Source organism: Pezoporus occidentalis, unplaced genomic scaffold, assembly GCF_034315485.1.
Source record: "Pezoporus occidentalis ecotype Australia unplaced genomic scaffold, CSIRO_AGI_Poc_V1 ctg76, whole genome shotgun sequence".
NCBI classification, from domain to species: domain Eukaryota; kingdom Metazoa; phylum Chordata; class Aves; order Psittaciformes; family Psittacidae; genus Pezoporus; species Pezoporus occidentalis.
In genome coordinates, this window is record NW_026916115.1 from 621,708 (window position 1) to 643,994 (window position 22,287).

Sequence of the window (22,287 nt, forward strand, 5' to 3'; positions counted from 1 at the left end):
TCCGTCGAGCCCTGCCTCTGTGCCATCAACACCTGTGGCTGTGCCGAGCCAGTACCCATCCATCTGACCTTTCTCCGGGCTTCTTCCTCACCACCCTCCTCCTCTGCCAGCATCAAGCACCCCTGCACCACTGTCCCTGGGTTTCCCCTTCCTGTGCAGCTCCCAGGGCAGGGCACCTTGAACAGCCAGCACAGAGAAGGCCACCACAATTCCCCTATAAAGCTATTAAAACTCTAGCTCATTAGCAATAATTAAAAGGTGTAGCACACATTCCCAACAGCTCATGCCTGTAGGCAGGGTTATTCTGTTTTATTTTATTCTACTTTTTAATCTTAATTATTTTAATTAGTTTCTAGGCTGCTGCACCCACCATGCCCAAAGAATGGGCAGCATCACCCCTCCACACCATTCCCATGGTGCTGGCAGAAGAGGGACCCAGGGATGGCCACCATCCCTCTGCCCGCCCGGAGGCAGGGGGCTGCTGCATCTAAGGCACAATAAAACATTTTACTACAAAGCAGAATTACTTCAGAGACTGATGGGCTGACTTGTGAGACCCACTCACATTTATGGAGGTTGTAAGTTATAGACTCCTGGTGAACTGGAAGAAAACATAACCCTTGCCTTTTATAGGTGATACTTCCTGCTGTATATTAAACTCTCCAGCGAATGGATAGGTGCTTTACTGCAAGCAGTAACTTTAATGCCTCCCAACCACTCCGTCAGTTTGGAAGGATTATTAACAACTGGGCTGCGATTGGCCAGCCCCAATACACCGATGGTTTGCCCCAGTGATGGCAGTGGCTGGTGCTGTCTCTCGGCTGGAGCCCCCAGCATAGGGCTGGGTGGGAGCAGGCAGGCAGGAGCCAGGGCATGCTGGCAGCTGCCTATGAGGAGAAAAAGCTGCAAGAGGCATTGTGTGGATCAGGACATGTTCAAGGGAGCTTGCGGGGACTCAGAATGTCCCAGGCACTGTCACCAAGCTGCTGGTTTCTGCTCACCAAAAGCATTTTGAAATTTCTATGGTGGAAATCTGAGGGCTGGGTCCATGCCATGTCTATGCCATGCCTTTCCCCACCCTTTTTGTCTAAAATATCATAAATATTATAATGTGAAATAGAAAAAGTGCAGGAGCCTGCCTCAGGGTTTGCTCTCACCAAACTTCATTGCCCAAATGTGGGGGAATTAAGAAAAACAAAAATCCTACTGATAAGGGAATGGGAGGGGGAGAAGGAAAAGGTGTGGATGCAGAGAGAGTTAACAAGATGATAGCAACAAAAACACAAACAATCAAGTCTGGCTCCTGTGGGTTTAGTTTCTTTCAGCCACAAGCAACCCGCAAGGGGGGGATGGAGGGAGGAAGGATGCTACACCCAGTCAGGCCCCTCCAGCTGCCCCTGAACGCTCCAGGAGGTCCCATGTGCCCTTTTCCCATCATAAAATTATCTGCTTTTGCAGGGAAGGGGAAAGACTCGAGCTGGGAGAGGTGCAACATGCTCAAACCCACCCTGGCACCGAAAGGATGTGTGCCAGGAGCCACCAGGCCAAACAGCATCATATCCCCTCCTCCCAGAAGCACCTCCCGCCATCTGCCTTTCTGGGGCAATGTTCTCACTGGGCCCGGTGTGACTTCTTAGCATTTCTCTGTTTGGAGCTGGGATGAGCATTTATTAGAATTAAACAGCTGGGAGCAAGATGATATTTAAACTGGTATTAGGAGAGCACTGGTGGAGAGAGATAATTCCTGGGGCGGTCTGGCAGCGCAGCGGCCGGGGATCTCCTTGGGTCTCCTGCTGGAGGGCGATACAGTTAATTTGCAGCCGGGGCTGGAGGCTGGCCCACGTTGATATTGCCATGTTATTTAGAAGAGAAAGGTCAGTCTGGAGATTGAATAATCATTGACAAGAAATCCAGCATCCCTGTGCTGCCTCCCCAGGGGTTTGTTCCCTCTGCTTTGCTCCCTGTGGGGTGTTGGAGGCATTTGTGGCAGGTTCTGCCGTTCTCCAGGTTGGAGCTGGGGAATCACAGCCACCCACTTTTTCACCTAATACCACCAGGAACACGGCAGAGCTGTTCTGGTTTTTGTTCCATGCACAGGCTCTTTTGAATTGCAAATTATTTTTAAATGTAAAATGGGGTTTTGCTCAGAAATGTTTTCAAATTCTTTTATTATTTTTTTTTTTAAACTAAAACCCCCAGGGAAACAGAAGAAACCACCAACCCTTCCCCTGCTCTCCAGCCCTGCCCCGTGCCTGGGTGTGATAGAAAATCCCCATTGCAGCTTTTTTGGAAAGAAGTGCACTAAGAAGTCCAAAAAAGCAGCGAATGAGCAATGAAGATGAAAGACTGAAAATGTGTTTTGCACGGACAAATGTGTGTGTCCAGCAGCACTCGCTTCCCCTGGCCCGGGAAACTGAGACATGGGAGGAGGCGCCGGGAGCAGCAGGAATGCTGCACATCAGGCATCACCCCTGAATCGCATCCCTCCAGCTCCCAGGTTCACACCACCAGAAGCAGGACCAACCATCAGGCTATTGCCTTTGCTCCCGCTGCATCCCAAACCCTTCCTGCCCCCCCTGCACCCCCATGGGGAAAAGCCCCAGGGAACCTCGCGTTCCAATTTTTCCTCCCCAAAAAAATGCCAGGTTTGATTTCTTTTTGTTTTGTTTTTTTTTTTTGCAACAAAAGAAACTATTTATTTGGAATATGCATTACCAGTACAAATCAGGAAACTGTAAAACCTACACCTTGTTAGTATCGTCATAGAACATAAAAGTCTCAATTGGGATCAGAAAGACAGAGGCCTTTTTTTTTCTTTACAGAAGCAGAAAAGCTTAAAGTTTCAAAACCAGGTCGGAACAGAGGTGTTTTTTTTTTAGGGTTTTTCTTTTTTTTTTTTTTTTTTTCTTTTTTTAAATATTTGGAATTTATTAGGTAGAGAAAAAAAAATGGGGGAAAAAATAGAAAAGAAAAAGCAACTCAGAACAACTGGATCATCTTTACAAGGGATAGAAAGGGCTTTGCAAGAACAAAAAAAGCAAACCGACAGAACCAACCCCCCAGGCAACGTCTGATTTACATAGTCTTAATAATAATAATAATAAAGGTGTATGAAAACAAAAGGACTCTAGGAAACCTTGGGATTAAAAATTATACCCCAAACCCTAAACCGTTCAGTGATGTGAAAAGCTGTTTTTTTGGGGGGAGGGGGGCACAGAGAGCCTGTTTTTAAGAGAAAACTGAAGTGGTGCCCACCAGCATCTTCCTTAGCACTTCTCCTTGAACCCCACTCTGAAGCCACTGAGATTTCAGGCTATATTTGGGGGGCATTTTGGCTGTGTCCCACCATGGCTGGGAGGCTGCCATGTCCTGTCCCTTGTCCCTTATCTTTCCCAGCAACCCTGTGCCACTGGGCCTTGAGGCTAGGCTGTGAGACCCCATCCTCAACAAGGTCCATGACTGAAATGAGGTTGGTACCTTCTTTGCTCAAAATTAATTTTTCAGCCAAGAGCTGTGGTTGGGCTCATGGGTGCCTCCAATCCCAGGCTCTTGCAGCAAACCCTTGGGTGCCACTGGGATTCAGGGCAGAGCATGAAAGCATTGAAGCCCACTGTCTACATATTTGGGGGAGGATTCATGCCCTTTCATCACTTCCAAGCAGCTCAGCACCTGACTCCCCATTACCCCACAGCATCTACTCGCCAAAACCCCACGGGACTACATGCTTCTCTGGAGACGTAACTCCCCAACTCAGCCCCAAAGCAGCCGCCTAAGGATCTTCTGGGTTGGGTATCAAAAGGAGTGGGGGCCTCCTGGAGGAGAGACAATTCCCCCCCCAAACACCACCATCACTTTTCACATCACTTGGGGCACAGCTCAAAAGCGCAGGGGAAGCAGCAAGGCTGATGTCTCAGACAGGTCAAAATAAACTCAGCATCATCATCAAAGCCCCAACCCCCCCCTCAAATAATGCCAAAAAAAAGGTAATTTCTGGGTCTCAGCGTTAAGAAACATAAAGTGTTAGACTGTACCTATTAATGCTCACTATTCCAACCATTTTTTTCTTTTTAAAGTTTTACAAAATGAATTACTGTCACTTTTTAAACATTGTGTAAGAAGAAATGAGTGTGCACAACTCTACATTTTTCTAGCATTCTTGAACTAATTCACAAATGCGAGAAAATGGAAAAAAATAATGGGAAAAACAAACAAACAAACAAAAAAAAGATGAATGTAGGTAGTTCGATGTTATAAACTATACAGGAATGAAGCGCTTGTTGCCACAGAAAGAACAGGGATGGGACCTTCCCCCTGTTCAATTTTGCGTGCTAAGAGGGTCATTTTTTATTCTTTATTATAAACACTATTAAATTCCGACTGCGTTTTTGGTTTGTTTTTTTTCTCCTTTATCTGAATATACAAGAACATTCATTATCAAATGTTCGTTATCATCAATACTACAAAGAACGAGACACAAATCGCAAGAAACAATGGAAAATGTTAATAAAGCTGAAAGAATCGTCGAGTTTTTTTTGTGGCTTTTTTTTTTCTTTTTTTTTTTTTTGTTTCTGCAGGTTTTTTGATAGTTTTTTGTTTGTTTTTGTTTTTTTTGTTTTGTTTTTTTGGTATCGAAGTCAGGTTTTTCTGGGCAGAAAAAAAAATTAAAAAAGAAAGAGAAAAAACCCCACAACACTTGGGGCTGGGGGAAGGGGTGAAAGGGGAGGAGAAACAAAACCCAAAAATAAAGAAAGCAAAGGAAAAGGCAAGCAAGCAGCTACGCCAACACAAACCGGAGGGACCAACTAGGGAACCCAGGAGGTGATCCACAAAGTACCATGGAGGAGCAAGCACCCTGCCTGCAACAGGGGTGCTGTGGGCAGGGAGTGCAGGCAGGAGGGGCAGCAGTTGCAGGGCAGGGGAAGGCAGCCCTGGCATGGGCCGGCTCCAGTCAGTGGGTGGTTCTGGATTGTTCCCGGTTTATTTCCAAGAGGTACCATGGCATTCCCACAGGCACAGCACTGCTGCCACTCCCCAGAACAGACCTGACCCAGTCCTGTATCCCTGAAATGCTTTGCCAGAATGGTTTCATATAAAATAACCTAGAAATGGTGAAAAGGCTGCACTGGGGGAAGCCACGGGAGGAGGAGAGCAGGAAGGTGCACAGCTTGGGAAGATGGGCAACACCTCCTAACCATCCTCTTGGAGAAACCAGCTTCTCATTGCTCTTAAGATATTCCCAGGTGGGAAGCAGCCCCAGACCTCACCTGTTGCATTATGCTCTGCAACACAGCCCCCAACCCCAGACATAGGACTGAAAGGAACAGAATGTTTCAACTGGAGATATAAAAAAACAAGCAAAAGGCAGCTTGTGCTGTTTCTCATCTACCTTTTGCATCCTACTCTGACCCCACCAGCTCAGAAGGAGAAAATCTAATGAATTGGCACCTCTCATATCTGGGGAAAGGTCATAAATTTCAGAGCAGATGTTTTGAAGCCTTCTGGGCTTGTTCCCCATGGAAAGGCAGGCTTCATCTCCACTTCAGGCGAGTCACACTGCTGGCCCCAAGCTGCAAGGCGACAGCATGTCAGAGCTGTGGGCATACCACCGCTGTGGCCTGCAGGCCAACCATCGTTTTTTCCACCAGAAGGGTAGAAATTTTTTTGGCAGAGCTGTAATTTTATGTGGTTCCTGCTTAAGGCTGCTCTGCACTGGCAGTTCCCATCTTGAGATGGCTGGCACCAGCATTGGCAGGGTGGGCATAGATGCGCAAGTGCATGAGATGTAGCCAAGAGGTATTCAGATCCATTACAAGGTGCTATCTATGCTGCACCCACAGTGACCCCTATGACACCCAGGATCTTGCCACAAGACAGCTGAACCTGCTCGCATCCACTGGAAGAACCAGTGGCCAAAAGTACGACTATGGCACAAAGCTCAGCCCGTTGCCAGAGGCGGACTGGTGCCTCCTCACCCTGTTCTTCAATGAAAGCCATGTTCTCCCAGCATCAGCTGCCTGAAGGAGTGTTTCAGCCATCACCAGCTGTTCAAAGAGCAGACCAGAAAAATCTGGGCAGAAAATCCCATGAGTTTTCCTATGGTATCGAATGCCACTGTCCAGAATAACTGGGATAAAACCAGGAGCTTTATCAGAAAGATACCCCCAAGAGGGGCACCCCTTGTCCTACAGAGCTGTTGCTTTAACCATTACTGAAAGCACCCACTGTGCTCACCCCACCACATCAAGCCCCTTGAATCCTGCTGCCCAACCCTTGCTGCTTGCCTGGCAGGGCTTTGGGAATACAGCAGGTGCCACCATCCTCTGAGGGTCTTGCCTGCACTGGGGAACCCACCTCCTCCTCTTTTGCAGTGTGGCACGGTCCCAGAAACACACGCAAACAATCCGTGACACTTTCACTGCCAGGAACACATCCACCACCAGCCTCCCTAGGTGCTGTGAGAAAACTGATTAGTGTACACCACCGTGGAGGTGCTCAGTGCCTTCGTAATTAGTGACGGTCATTTCTCACCTGCCTCTGCCTCATTTCCTTCTCTCCTCTCCTCCCCTCCAACAGCGGGCAGAGAGGATGGGAGGGTTTCATGGCTCATTCAGCCCACAGCAGCCAGTGAGATTTGTGGCAGGGCAGGGCAGGGCAGGGACCAGGAAGTGCTGTCAGTTTACCCAGGGCTGGGAATGCGCTGGTACCTTTTGGAAGCAAAGGGAAGCATGCTGATTTCTTCTACATGCACAGAGGCTGTGTCCACCCACCCATCACCAGCAGTGCACAGCAGTCAGCTCACCGAAGCAGGGCTGGGCGCAGGGAGGCGAGGTGCTGGCTGTGGCCAGGGCCGGCGCAGATGAGGTGGCAGCAGGGCTGCGGTGGCGTTTCCCTACGGAGAGGTAGCATGAGACAGGAGGAGTAAGGGAGGCTGCCTGCTAGTAAAGGAGTGAGAAATGACAGAGGTACATTTGTGGCTCCTCAGAAAGATGCCCAGCATGAGGCTGTACACTGCTTTGGGGTTGTTTTGTGTGGTGGCAGTTGATTTTTGCTTTTCCTCCTTAAAATCCTTCTACCTGTTGACATATCCTTCGGTGGGAAGGGGTGAGGGGAAGGGAGTGGTGTTGTGGCGGTGGCAGGGAGGGAGCGGCTTCTACCCAGAAAAGAAAGGGAAGAGAGTATAAAGAAGTGTCCAGATTGGCTGAAAAAAGCATCCCGACGAAGAGGAGAGAAGAGAAGGAGTCTTCTTGTGTGTGCTGATTGGGTTCACCTCCAGTCTGACTGCTGCGGTGTTAGGAGAGGCCCCCTCCCCTCCTGCCCCGCCGGGACTGGCTCAGCCAGGGATGCAATTTGCTGGGAGATCAGTTGGAGGTATCAGAGTGAACGCTGCCAGGGCCTTCTGTGGGGGAGGTCACCGACGATGGGGTAGTAGCGTCTTGCCAACCTCCATTAGCCTGCAGGAAGGGAGACATGAAGATGTCAGTCACCCAATAGCACACCCAACCCTGCCCAAGCCACCTATCCAACTCAGACTCTCCTGCTTCTCCCCTAGCAGGCACTGATGTAGGAGGCAAAGCTGTCCCCTCTGGGTTCCCCATCCCACTGCGGACAACATGGCTCCATAAGTGGGATGGGGAAGAAACAATTCTGTTGAAAACAGAGGTTTTGCTAAATGGCAAGTGCTCATGAAAATTCTGGCCCCTAAAAAACACATCTTTCTGCAGAAACTCTGAGTTCTGGTTGTATGATTTTTTTTTACCCCCAAATATGACACTTTCCCTTATGCAAGGAGGAAAACAGCAAACACCACACTCCAGAAACACTGTCCTGAGATATTATCTGGACTCAGGTGCTATGAACACAAAGAACAACAGGTCCCAAGAGACTGCTGAGCTGTGCTATGTTCTCCAGCACAGCTCCATGTTCCCCTTCGCTGCCTTTCTAGGCACCCCTCCTGCTGCATGACCCTTGTGCAAGCGAAGCCATCAGCTCCCAAGCCTTGTTGCAGGAAAGACACATTGTTCAAACACCTCTCTTGCCACTGTGAAAGTTGTATTCTGGGATCTGGGCCACATCTCTGCTTCTAATGCAAAAGCATTACTCTCCTCACTTTGTAAGAAAACCAGAAATATATTTCTGCCACCCGGGGCTGACCTTCCATGCTCCCTGTAACCACTCCTTGAGGCATCCTAAGCCACAGTGCCACAGAGGTGCTACCACCATATCCCATCCCAGGGTTTGTAGAGCGAAGTGTGGCAGACAACTTGTTTCCTCTCCTAAAAACAGATGCAGAGACAAATTCTCCCATTTCTCAAGTGCAGAGCTACTGGAGGGCTCCACTGCTGCAGGCAGTGCACAGAAGCTGCTCCTCCACAGTTGCCATCCACTTTAGAGAGGAGCAGATGTCGCACCCAACCTCCTCTGCTCACTCTGACATTGATTCAGTGCTCAGTTAATGAATCCTTTCCAACCACTGCCCAAGCTCAAGTCAGCAGCAGTTGCTGTCACAGTTCAAATGTGCTGTGGCTGCTTTGTCCTCTCTGGCTGCCTGTCCCACTGCCTCCTGGCACAGGTCATCCACCACCAGCCACACTAGTTGGGGTCTTGCAGACCCTGAAGTGGGGTAAGGGTAGGAAAAGCTTCATGGCCCTAAGGCACAGAGCAACTGTCTAGGACTTGCTGGTGGGCTGCCCATGCTGCTGACCAGCTCCTGCCTGCCGGAAAGGCAGCTGAAATGGGAGGAAAGAGCTGGCCACAGGTGGACCATGGGAACCCATGTTTTGAGGAATGAAAACACCGCACAGCAGGGCATGCACAAAGCAGAAAAGACAGAGGCGTGCACACACACAATGGGCTTGCGTGTTCTTCCATGCATGCACAGAGTTCCAGCAACAGCAAGTAAGACAGGATATCGTGACCTAAGCCTGCTAGCAGGTTAGCAAATCCCACTGCACTGTGGGCACAAGCATGAAACCAGACTATGCACAAACATTACCAGCCCCAGGCACCCCCTGCCTGCGCAGACCACTGGCTCACTGTGCCCACAGCCCATGTGTACCCAGGCCCTGACCCACCATCCAAGCACTCGTGAGATGCAATATCCACCCTTACACATCTTGGACCGCTGCAAGAGGCAGCAATTACTGTAGATTATCAGCCTGACAATGACAGGCCACGTAAAGAGAGACACAGAGCCAACTCCACCGCCCCGAGACTGGCATATTCAAGTACACTTAGGACATTAATAGCAATTTACGTGCCATCAGTGAGAGAGAACCACAATAGCTATGCTGGCAGCCTCTTATTACCAAGCCTGTTATTTGTTGGAGTTACAAGCTATAATCACAACAGAAACTTTCAAAACCCTTATCTTCCATGACGCACCAAATCTATTTCAGAGCTGTAATTGCTATGTCACCGGAGAGTTTGCTGCTTAATGCACTCAGATGCCATTTAGTGTTTGCAGGGTCATTACGGCAAGCAGGAGGGGGGAGAGTGGAGGGGGCCGCATGGAGCAGGGCTCTGTCCCTATTGTGCTTAACTATTTTTAGTGAGGCTTTGGCGTGCCAGCCATGGCTGGAAGGAATGAGAGGCAGAGTGTCTTGCAGGCAGGGACTGCAGTGCCTCAATGCTTAGCACCCTGCCTCCCACAGTGCTGGGGAGCCCCATGGCTCTCCAGATTGGGAATCAGCCTTCATGTGTTGTGGGAGTTCATGCCGTCAGTTACCATCTTGGTTGCATTCAGTTAGAAGCCAAGAGGATGTTGGGGAAAGGCTGACCTAGATTAGGAAACCTTCCACATATCCCACACTCTCCTGCTCCCTCAGCCTGGGAAGGCCCCAGGGTTGGCCATGACCTTATCATCTTAATGCTATCTTCTGGTATGGACAAGCCTTCCATGAGGAGGCAAGACTCTTCCCAAAACAGAGGGCATATAGGCACCATTTACACTCCCCTTTCCTGGAGCTCACCCTGTTGCTGCATGGACCAAGACACATTCAGGATGCATCCTCAATGCATCCCAGCTGGGCCCTGCCTCCTTCTGGAGCAAGAAGATGCCATTGGGATCTGACTGAAGTAAATGCTAGGGATCTCCTTCAAAAATGAGGGAGTCTTCTGAGAAGGCTGCTGCTCCTCACAGACTTTTCTGAGCAGCCCGTGCATGCAGCTGTGACTTCTTCAGGAGACAGGAACAGAGCAACGGTCTCTGGGACATCTCTTCATATGTCAGCTTATGGTGCCAAATCACAGGCAAGGCCTTGGTGGCTGTCCAAGTGATGGAGCCTCAGTGATGGATGGCTGAAGCAACTCCTTTTGCTGCCCATTTCCACAAGGTTTCCCAGAAGTTTGGTCACCTCCAGCAAGGCTGGATGGCTCTCTGCCTGGGCCTCCAGCATGGGCTTGGGAAATGACTCTGCCAGTTTTTAAAGGCACCTCCTGCTGTGCACAGAGGCTGTCTCGCCATCCCACCTTCTGTGACCAAATCCTTGTCCCACCATCAACAACACAGGGTGTTAGGTCAGCTTCCAAACACAGCAGACATGAGCAAGTCTGACAGACAGGCAGTAGCCTCAAAGAGGTTTCAGACCTCTGCACTTTTAAGAGCTTGTATCAGAGTCTCCTTATGATACACGCTGAAACTCTTATTAAACACCAAAGACTCCAGCTTTGTCTGGCTATCACTTTCCGAAGTTCACAGCAGCAGTCTTCAGAACACACCAAGGCATCCCTGATGGATGGAGCTTGGGCACTGAAGCCCTGCCAGGCAAAACTTAACATATCCCAGGTTGTGAACATGGTCATGAACCATAGCTTGATCATGATGGTGAACTGTAGCTTGCTGAGGAAAACAGAAACAACTTTCATTTCAAGGCTCAAGTTCTTAGTAGAAAAGGGTCTCAGCATATGTGAGAAGGTCTCACCTCCTACAGGTGCCAGAGCCCAGAGATCCTCATCAACAACAGTGGATGCAAAACTCAACAGCACACCCTGCTGCTGACCCCCACCATCATGGTCACAGACACTGCTCTGTAAATAGGCACAGATCTGCATGACAACATTTTAAATCAAAACCCTTGTACTCTGATGACCTTTAAAAATTGCCTCTCATTTAATTTAAATGATCTATAAATTAAATTAAATAAAGTCCAAAAAGAAATTTCTGAAATGGTTTTTCTTTAAGATTACTATAGCTCATTTCATTCATTGGGAGATAGGGGAACTAAAATGCTTGGTGGATTTACAGCCACAAGGCAGTGGCTAAAAGGGTGATGTTTTGGGTTGGAACCCTCCAGAGAACTATGGTACTAAAGATCTAGCTTCCACTGGAACCCACAAAAATCTGGACTTCTAAATGCTTTGAAACCTTTATCTTGGGACCTCCAGCTGGGTACAAATGCAGGACACCCCTCTGTGGAGAGGGACCAGACACTTAACACCTCTCACTTTATGGTGCAAAATCCCCCAACCTCAAAGCTTGCAAAAAGGGCTGGATAAGGCTCCAGTCACCCCTTCCTTTCAGGTGGGAGGGTCCCTCCTTCTTCTCAGTGCTACCCAAGGCTGGGTATCCTGAAGATGTCTCCAGCCTCTATCAGCCATGCATCACCAAGTGCATCCCTGTCCCTTGCCAGTACAGGTGATACCTCACACTGTCTCCACCTGTGGAGTAGAAGGCGCCTGCTCTTGCTCTGCCTCAGTCATCACTGTGGGTTACGGGGATCGTGATGGCTGGGACATCACCCATTATCCTGCTAACGATGCAGAACTGGCTCCAGCCCTTTTTGCCCCGCAGAGCGGTCTGTCAGCCGTCAAGCAGCAGAACCACAGAGGGAACTGGGCTTTGGGTGCATTCCTGCTCTCAGCTGTCATGACTTACACGCATTTAAAAATTCATCCTCCATCAAGTAAGGCAAACCCCGAGCATTGTCTCCCCTGCCAAGGTTTGCAGTGGTGGAGCTGGGCAACCTGCCGCTGACTTCTCAGCCCTGACAGGCTCTGGGGATGACTTAACCTCAGCCCCGTGCAGACATCGTTGTGACAGGGCTCTTGACTAGGTTTCGGCTCATCTCCTTCCAGCAGCTCACGGGGATGCTCAGATGACGTGGGGATGGCAGCTTTCTGTGTCACTAGCAGGTTTCCTCCACATCCTGCTGCCCTTCCTTGGCAGTTAACGGGTTCAGGGGAGAGGCAGGGAAGCCCTGCATGGTACGAGACAGCCACCCTGCCTGCACTAAGCAGGCACCCCAGGACATTGCCAAGAGTCAACACTTCCTAGAGGATGGCCACACTTGAGGAGTAGACAATCTGGGGTCCATCAAGAGACCTAGCTGGATAGGAAACCATTAAATGACAATAAAAGCTACAGGCAGGAGCATGCTGGTCAGGATAAGGGGGAAGAAAAACATCTGGGGATAGAGAGACAACCCAGAAAATACTTCCTAAACTATGCACTTAGCTCTGGACTCCCTGCCTTCCTCCCCATGTCTACTACACATTTACGGGAAAATGAGCCATCACCCCTGAACCTGAGCTGTCTCTTTGCCCACTTGCTACCCTGCTCCTCTTTGAACAACATACAATTTGAGCCTATTTGGCCTCCTGCCCCTCCTGAGAACCAGCCTGAGGAGCCAAAAGATACCACCATGCTGGATCCCCATTTGGGAAGCACAGGGGGAACCACTGAGCCCCTGACACTCTCAGCTCACCAATTCCCAGTGCTGGTAACACTGGTTCTCCCGTTACCACAGCCAGAAACACCAGCCCAGCTCTCCTTGTCCTATACAGCTTCTGAGTTTTTACTACCTCTTTCTTGTTCTTTTCTCTATTGCCCCCGCCCTGCCTTGTAATCCCCAGCAACAATCCCCCCCCCCAAATTTTGGCTTACCCAGCCCACTGTGATTTTTGAAGCCAACTGCAGCTATAATCTGCTCAGCCTCTTTCCTTGGGGGTATTTTAATTTATACAAAAGTATCATCTCTTATCATGATCAGCCTGCGATTCATTTACTCTCCAAGTATTAAAAAGCCAGAAAGGGAATAAATTCAGCGCATGGAGAAATTAATGCAGAACGATAGGCTCTTTCATGTGGCATTTCCAAGTGCCGTTTTTGCAATGGGCTTATGTAATGAGACATAATTATCTGCACATGTTCAATTACATTACTTCACAAATCCTCCTGCCTCTGCCTCCTGACGTCAAGCCACCCACTAAGCCCCAACACCCGCAGGACAGGGGAGCACAGTCCCCCACCCCACTGCACCCCTCTCCCTATACCCTCTCCCTGTGCCAGCAGTGGCTGCTTGCATGCCAATGGCCCAAAGATGGTCACACGCAAGGTGACGTATGGCATAAGCCCTGTCCAGGATGGTGATGGGACTGGATGGTGCACCCTGCTGGGGTGCTCACCCACAGGACCACCGCCCCACCTGGAGGATCACTGCCTTCCTGCCCAGTTTGAGACCACACCACCTCAACCTTTAGGCTCCTAATGGGGACTGCAGCAGTCAGCCACCCCCTCCTCTGTGCCATCCCTGGACACCTCTGCCACCACCCACTTGGCGCTCACAGCCTCCTTTTCCAGGCTGCCCTCTTCTCCCAGCTTGCTGTCACCACTGCTGAGATGGCAGACGATTGATCTGAGAAATGAAGTTGGATTGCTGTCCCGAATCTACACTGGGTTCTCCTTGTGTGTGTCTGATCGATTTCCCCCTGTGCGACACAGCTTGTCGCTACGAATTTTCATGCTAGTCAGAACCCGCCAGCACACCCAAGAACAAGGAGAAGATGCTCTGGAGACCGCCCTCCCCCTCACATCCTCCCCCAGCCCAGTTGGATGAGGTTTTCTTGGGTTGACATTGGTTGGCTTTGTTGTTTTGTTGTTGTGGTTTTTTTTCTCCTTTTATTTGCATTCGTTATTGCCACCAACCCCATTGTCGCCGTACTTTCGGATGCTGGCCAGGGATGGCTTATTTTTAGACGGTAGCTCAGGGATGGTGCCATTGGCCTCTGCGTGAAGCCATCTCTGGACTGGGCATCAGCGGTGACATCCTTCACCACAGCTACACAAGGTGTCACCTGTTTAGCAGCTCCTCTCGGCCGAGCGCGTGTGGCCGCAGGTGCCAGGCAAACGCTGATCAGCTCTGACAGTCCTAGACGCCAGCTGCCTGCACAAAGCCTGCCCGGTCGCCACTTTTTTTGTGGGCAAAGCTCTGCCGTTGGCGTGACCGATACAGAAGCAATAAACTAGGTGACCGTAAAAGCAAAGACAAGTCCTACTAAGTGGCATTCTGAGCCCTATGGCTTTGAAATAATTGGCAGTGAGAGAACAAAAATGAATAAAAAAGCCACCCAAAAAACAAGAACTCAAGCCTATTTTTTTTTTTTTCTTACACTGATGCCCTGCGGACTATACATCTGACTTGCTGCGAGTCCATCACTGTATCCTCCTGTCTGGCTGATAACATGGCGAAGGGTATCCACCTAAACAGACCAACGACAACAAAGACACAAATTAGAGTGAATGAAAGGTTAGTGGGCAAAGATGCTTTGGTTCAACTTTGGCAAGATAAAAAAAAAAGAGTCGTAGTAGTAATAATAATATTTATACTAATAATAACAATAATAACAATGGTATATATTTAAAGAGGGCAAAGAGAACCACAGTTGCTCTTGAAGCCAGAGCTGAGCCAGACGGCTGCTCCTGCCTCCCTCACCATGACCCCCTGTCTGCCCTGGTGGCCCCATCATGCACTCCTCAGTCCCAAGTCTTTCAATAGAAAGAGCAGAGAGGGAGAACAGCATGGCAAGTGTGGGGTGGGACCTCCTGGAGCACACTGATGCAGCCAGTTGCACCATTGTGCTCAAGGACACACTTTCTTACCCCTTCCACCCTTTGGCCCCAGGCACTGGGAAGCTTACAGCAGTGGAAGCTGATCCTTGGAGTCAGCTGACTGCCTTCATTTTGGAGGGCCCAGAAAGGCAACATACCTACCATGGCAAACGCATTGGCAGCTCTCCTCTGGGCACCCCATTACTCTCCCTTCTCTCACCCAGCCCAGCCCCAGCAGCAGCATGCATGGTGAGCGCGTCTCGCTACCCATGGATGGCATGCTTGCTCTGCACCCAGCACTGTGAGTGGGGCAATCTTGGCTTTAGAGAGCTTCCTTGCCCAATGCAGAAGTGTCAGAGTAGCTGTTGTCTCACACTACAGAGCCTTAGATGCCAGAGAATAGACTCATGGCACATCTAGATACTGGATGGGAGGTGAGAAATCTGAGTGACTTCGTGGCTATTTTAAATTCTTTCTTTTTGCCCAAAGCATGGGTTGATGTTTTAGTAATGCTGTTCAAAGCTCCCATGCTCCGTCTTGCTGGTGTGTACACGGGTGGCATTGAGTGCCTGTGCTTTGGGGAGGTGGTGAAATGTTGAAGAGTGCCTTTTAATTTAAAAAAAAACAAAATAAACAACAAAAATCCTAGCTGTGTATTTGAATGTTTCTTGCCTTTCAGCAGACACCTGGTTTGGCACCAAAGGAGTAAGTGGAAGCCTTCCTTGCAAAATGAGACACCAGTCCAAACATCTGGGCCCTTCCCTTGGAAGAATAAAGCAAGCACAACCTAAACCTCAGGTGCTTTCATTTGAGTTCGTGCCTGTTCTCCTAAACCTCCTCTCCTTCTAGTACAACTATCAAGCCAGAGCCAAATGCATTCACAAAGTGTGGGCAAGTCTCCTCAAGACCATGGTTGTTGGTTTGGTTGGGTGTTTTTGTTTTAGTTTTTGTTTCTTTTGGATTTTTTTTTTTTTTGGGTGGTTGTTGCTGTTGCTTTTTTTGGTTGGTTGGTTTTTCAGTTTGGTTTGCCTTTTTTAAGTGTTGGTTCATTTGTGCTGGTTGAGATTTGTTCTTTTCGGACGGGAGGGAGAAGTGCCAATACAGTCAAAGGCTCCTCCAACACTAATGCATTCACTGGCAGTACATCGGATGGGTCCCTACCTGTGACTGCACGTTGGCTCCAACCTGGGCCCCTTGGTAAGAATCCCCATTGAGAGACTGCACGCTCATGAACAAATCTCCAGAGTTTGACATGTTAAAAGAACTGGAAGAACCTGGAAAGGAAAGAGTGAGGCACCTGAATCACAGAAAGGAAAAAGATCCACCCCATGACTCTCAGCCAAGAGGAAGGAACAACATGCAAAGCAACCACAAAAACAAAACACAGAGTCAGGTTAGTAGCATGAAGAACAGAGCAAGCAAAAAACAGGATGCACTCTTGAGGTTATTCAAAGCCACATGTTGTTACAGCTCAATGCCAAGAACATTCTTCAACAGCTCCTCAGCTGGAGGAAGGATTCTTCATGCTTTTGACCAAGACAAACAAAGCCCAGCCTGGAGGACTCAGACAGCCTTTCCCTTAATTTCTGGGCATCCAAATCCTCCAGGCAGCTTTGAAAAATCCTGGTTGCTGGAGGTGTCCACCCGGCAGACTGCACTGGAGAACAGTTACCCAAACAAGCCTCACTATCAAGAGCAGGAGACTGCTCAGCCAGGTGAAGCAGACCCACATTACTGCTGCTTCTGAGCTCAGATCAGGGTGGGTTAAGTCTACACTGCGCTGCTCTCTGCAGGGTGAGCACATCCAGTTGCACAGCTGGAGCTCCCACTGAGCCATGGGGAGCTCTGCAAGGGAGTGGTGTGTAGGGTTTGCCTTCAGGACATAAGGAACCCATCACTGGTGCGAACCAGGAGCGAAGGCTCGCAAAAATGTGAAGACACCTGGGCTAGACTCCCAGTACCCACCATGCTGGCAAGTGTCTTTCATCATGACGGGCCATGAGAGAATGCAAGGGTGTCACTTCCCTTCTGGGCCAGCTGCCCCAGAAGAACGAGCTCTTTAATGAAATTCCCCACTGCACGCACCAGTTGTCAATGTTACACTAAAAAATTGTCACAGTGAAGACAACTGGGTGGGATCATGAGGAAGAAAATCCACAAAAAGAAAAAAAAAAACATCTTTGCAGAAACAAGGTTTTCTGCTTCCAGCTTTGAGATATCTGAGCACCTCCTCAGCTACTGAATGGGAGAAACAAACCCATCACATAACTGGAAGGCAGGGAAGGGGATTAAAAATAAATAAAAAGGTTTTATGGGATTATTTCAGATTTTATCGTGCAGATCAGCGCGTTAAGTGTGAGACAGCTCAACGTGCAAGGTTTGGTTATATACATGACGTTAGCTTTGGAAAGGAGAGACTTCAGGGGCCCAGGTCAGCTACGTTTTCAACTCCAACCCCAAATACACTCTCATCATCTCCACTGCCACTCCCAACCTTGAAGACTGGCAACCATAGTCCTGGTGGAATTGCCCAACTATGGCTCATGCGTGCACTCTGAGAAACACCTGGCAATCCCCCTTCCTCTGCTGGACAGGGAAGAAACACTCTGGACAGACACTAGCTTAGTCCTGGAGGTGGATCAGGAAGGCTCCTCTGAAGGAATTCACCTCCAAAAAGGGCAGGGAGGAGGTGGGAGGTCTATGCTGGAGACTTCAGGTTCACTAAACTCTCTGCTGCTCTCTTTGCAACTGGCTCTTTGTCAGGTGCTGGTAATTCTCAGCATTGAAGGAAAGCAGAAACATCACTGCTAGATACAATGTCCAAGACAGTCAAGAGAAAGACTCATCTTGAGCACAGTCAATCTTGGATCCGGACCCTCCCACTGGTGCCTTAAAAGAGCAGAGCCAGGAATAGCTTATTGTCTGTGCTCATTGTGAACTCTGCCCAACCTGTTCCAGAGATCAATCCCACAGTGCTGCTGCGTAAAATAACCGGGACTAGTCAGAAGGCAGCTGTAACTATCACCTCCTCTGCTCAGCTGGCAAAGGCCTCCTGTCATTTCACAACCTCTCAGGTTACTTGCTGTTTTAAAAGCAAAAAACCTAGGGAAATGAGCTGGCAGACTGAGGATAGCCCACCCTGACACTGCTCAACTTTAAGCACAAAAATGGGCACTTTTCACATACATCTTTGGATGCTTCCTACTCAGTTTTCTGAACGATCAGTTTGACCACTGGTATAAAAGCAGAGGTCATGAATTAACTGTGGCTTCATACTCCCGCAGTGGCTGAGAACCAAGGGACTTTGCAGCTACTGCTCGCAAGAAGCAAAGAATACTCTCCTGTTCTTTTAAGGTGAGCAGAAACCTTTGAGATCACACAAATGATCAGTGACAGAGCTGGGAAGAGGACTTGGGAATCCCTGAGCACCTGACAGGGCACGGCTATCACTCTGCCCCCAGCAGAGCAACATCTTACCCCACCTTCCCCTACCAAAAGAAAATTGTAACAATAATAACAGATAAAAACGCCATAAAGTTAACTGGTATTTTATTGAAACTTAACAAACCTGCCTGTGAAATTGAGACTGGGAGGGAGGAAATAAAAGTAAACAAACAGCCACAGATTCTAGTTCTGTAGAACGCTGGTGTCTTGGAAATCATGAGGAGCGCTGGAGATGTCACTTACAAGATATACACTGCTATTGGCACAGGGTATTTTTACAATATATGTGCATATCTAAACAGTGAATATGTCTTGTTGCTGATGTGGATGCAAAGATAAATATGCGCATACCAATGGCCCTGAATGTATGGATGCATTTGTATCAGAGCTGTAATTGCAGAGAGCCCTTCACGCTGCCACTCTGCTGCTTCAGCACTCTGCTATGTACCTGCCATGTATGAAAATTATGATGGCCCAAAGTCTGAGAGACACAGCTAAGAGGGGCTGATGCACTGGCGTGGGAGAGGGGGCAGGAATGTGAAGAGCCCTGAAAATTAAGATTGGTATATTCCACAGAGAACACATCTGGAAATACAAATCAAATCCTTCGGTTAGAGAAGGCTTCACCATAAATGTAATCTGTCCCTCTGCAAGGCTCCACTGTGAGCACAGTAAAGGTTTTCAGTGGTCATAATTTGATTGGGGACTCCTTAACAACCAAGAAGGAACAACCACCTTTGACCTTGGGAAGCCAGAAGGAAAAGGCTCTGATCTTGGCATGGAAGTCCCCTGATGCTACTGTGTGCAGACCAACCCCCCCCCCCCCAAAATACCAGAAACCCCAGCACTTTTTATGACTTGTAGCAGTGAGGAACAGTGGATCATTTTCAGCATCCAGATTATTTTACTGAACCAAAGACCTACCACCACTATTCCTTAGTGATGAATTTCTATCATTTCATCACCAGCTTCAGAAAGAGTGCTGGAATGCTGTGGCAGTCAGATCTTGTTACTGGATGAAATCCTACATCAAAATAATGCCCACAAAGAGGTTTCTTCCATCCCTAACATTTCTGATGAGCACAACCCACTTCAATTTTGCCTCCAATTCAAAAATCTTCACAAGCTTGTCTGCTGGCATTTCTTGCACCACTTCTCCAACTCTTCAGAGAGTTTATTCTTCTCTGATGTCTTCTCTAGCGTTTTGTCAGTCTCTACTTCCACCTCAGATTTTCCAGGAACTCTAGTAAGTACTTTTCTCTAACATACCTGACAAGTCAAATGGCACCATGGATAAACAGACAGTAATTATGTTCATTGGAGCTGAAATCAAACCATCCTCATCTGATGCCTCATACCACCTACCACTAATGAGACACAGATACAGCACACTAAAGCATTTAAGTAGACTGTGGTCATGTATAGAAGGCTCCTAGTTGAAGACAATGGCAATGACATATAAGCATTGAGAATACCCCTCCTGTAACTTTTTCCTTGTGTTTGTACCATGGCCAAAGACAAGGGAGGAACGTGATGGACCATGTAGCTCCTCAGCTGGACAAAGCCACTGAGTTTGATAGCAGGTCTAAAAGCCAGGGATGAACTCAGCAGTGCATTTGTTCTTTTTCACTTGCTAACCAACACTTAAGACAGTGAGACTATAAGTAGGGCAGCTTCTCTACTGACGAAGGGTCCTCTCCCATGCTGTGCTCTGGAAAACTGACTGCCACAAATGGAGGAAGGCAGAGAAGAGAAGATACAGCCATCAGGCCTGTGCCTGATGACATACATACACTTCCAGACAGCACAATCCCCTCCATCAGCAGTTTTGCGCAAGATATTCACAAAATAAAAGGGTAAGCAGGAGCAAAAAACATTTCAGGGCAATTTTGGTTGCTCTGCATGGAAGATTTCACTGGATGTCATCACCTGCATGTGGTCCTTGAGGACCCTGGTTGGCAAAAGGGTCTGCCCACATAAAATAACTTGAATTTGCCATGTGTTTTTTGTGCTGAGATTGTCCAGGCAATCAAAGTGAGGATGGGGAGTTGTTAGCCCAAATGAGCCAGACATCTCAGCTTATTTGAACATCTGGCTGATAAAGCCCAACTGTGCGCATTCAGGATGAAAAGGTGTTTGACATTCAGGCCTGGGTGACTGAGGATGGGGGACCCTGCTTTGAACGTGCCAGATGGCTAGACAGATGCAATTCTTGCCCTTGTCAATGTGTGGCCAATCTCTTTGACTGACTGTAGCCATTCACCGATCTCCGGTAACATGGGCATCAATGCAGAGAACAGATGGGCCTGCGCAGCCATGGCAGAAATGAATTTAACTCCTGTCCCAGGTCCCATCACACCCAGTTCCACCTCCTCTTCCAACATCATGGCCCTCCAGGGACTACACTGCTGGTCACTTCTTTCTCATGCCCTGTCCTCTGCCTACACTCTTTCTTTCCACATGCCCTACAATGTATTTAAACCAGAAGGTCTACATACTCTCATCAAATCCCATTATTTGTTCAGGTTCCTTCCTCAAAAACCTTATAGCTGATGATCTGAAAGAAGACCATGGTGTAAAAGGAGACGCGTCATCTATCTTAGTCCTTCACCTCTTCATCCACTTCCACATTCCTCCCAGGGCAATTCAGCACAACTGGATGGCTCACGGCCCTCGACAGCATCCTCCAAATTTTTCACAGACAGGTATTTCAGACCTAGCATATACAGGTGTGCTTCTTGCTGCTAGCGCCTACAAGACAACCTGCAGCAGGGGAGGTCACTCGACTCTAGATGTCCTCAGAATGTGCCTTTAACCCACAGCTTGACTGAGCTGTTACATCTGCATGGTTCAGCTGGGGAGATCTCAACCTGGGATGCCACTGTTGGACATAAAATCCTGAGGCTCTTCCAGTATCCAAATGCACTATCTCTGCAAGCTGCCCTAGAGACTACTGCAGTGCTGACAGCAAGGCCTCGCTGCTGCTGGATACAGGGAAGATGGTGGGATCTGGGCGAGGTTACAAACACTTCTAGCAGAAGAAGGATCAATATGGCCTGCAAGCTCCCCCCACACTGATGTGCTGCTTTAGAACCACCACATTAGACACCTGAAAAGAAGTCAGTGTTTCTAGAGTGCAGACAAGTGAGCCAGAAAGAGGATCCAGGATCTCAAGTCTTACTCGTTAATAACAAGACTGTTTGTCCTTCGTTGAAAGCATAGTGTTATCCAGGGATTATCTTAGCTGTTTACTGCAGGGTACTGGCCAATTTATCTTTGAAACAGCTGTCTTACTGCCTGTGGGGAAGGCAAAGAAACAACCTCACACCAGAGCACTATTTAACTGGGCAGGCACTGGGAAATGCCTCTTCCACTGCATGCAGGCCAGACCCAAAGCCATTTAAACAATTGGAAGCTTTTCCCTTGCCATTCCAGACCTTTGGATCTGACCCAGTATAAGAAAGAGGAAGAGAAGAAAAGCTGTGTCTAAGCTGATGTGGACTTCAGGACAGCATCACAGGCAGCAGGCATCTCCCCTCAACACACACCATTCTGCTCTCTACTCTCCAGCTTTTTCTACAAGGGGGTGTCAACATCAGGAAACCCCACCTGAACAGGTATTTCGAGTGAGCTGTTTGGAAAGGACAACATTGTAAAAACTTCAGCTAAAACATCAGCAGTTCAAACAACAGAAGGAAAAGGGGAAAAAACCTAAACAAAACAAAAATAAAAGAATCAAACAAAACTCCTGCAAACCATCTGTCCCTAGAGAACTCTGCTGCATCCACCAGAGCCTTCTGAGCACCTCAGTCGAGCTGCAGCAGGCAGCCCTGTGTGAGGAGATACCCCCCAGCAGTGTTTCTGACTTGCGACCAAAAGCTGCACCAGCTCTGCTCTAGGTGGCTCTGGGGGGGCAGACCCTTAGCACGTAACATGCCCTCTGGAAATGAAGAGGTTGTGTGTAGGGACTTCACTGCCCAACTGAATAAGACCTCTACCACTTGCTTCTGTGCAAGCCA

The 22,287-nt window shown here is 48.6% G+C and overlaps 1 protein-coding gene across 8 annotated transcripts in view; it reads right to left on the minus strand.

Moving 5' to 3' along the window:
- Nucleotides 1–3,202: 3,202 nt before the first annotated feature.
- Nucleotides 3,203–22,287, minus strand: part of PBX1 (PBX homeobox 1) — a 133,713-nt gene continuing 114,628 nt past the window's right edge. For 5 of the 8 annotated variants that reach the window (XM_062602410.1, XM_062602412.1, XM_062602415.1 and 2 more), the window contains 3 exons: nt 15,986–16,098; nt 14,386–14,475; nt 3,203–7,451 (listed from right to left, as the gene is read on the minus strand). In XM_062602410.1, coding sequence (XP_062458394.1) covers nt 7,359–7,451; nt 14,386–14,475; nt 15,986–16,098 — 296 coding nt within the window. In that variant the 3' untranslated portion in view covers nt 3,203–7,358. The remainder of the gene's footprint in view (nt 7,452–14,385; nt 14,476–15,985; nt 16,099–22,287) is intronic. The other 3 variants (XR_009961490.1, XM_062602416.1, XM_062602417.1) reach the window with 3 other exon arrangements.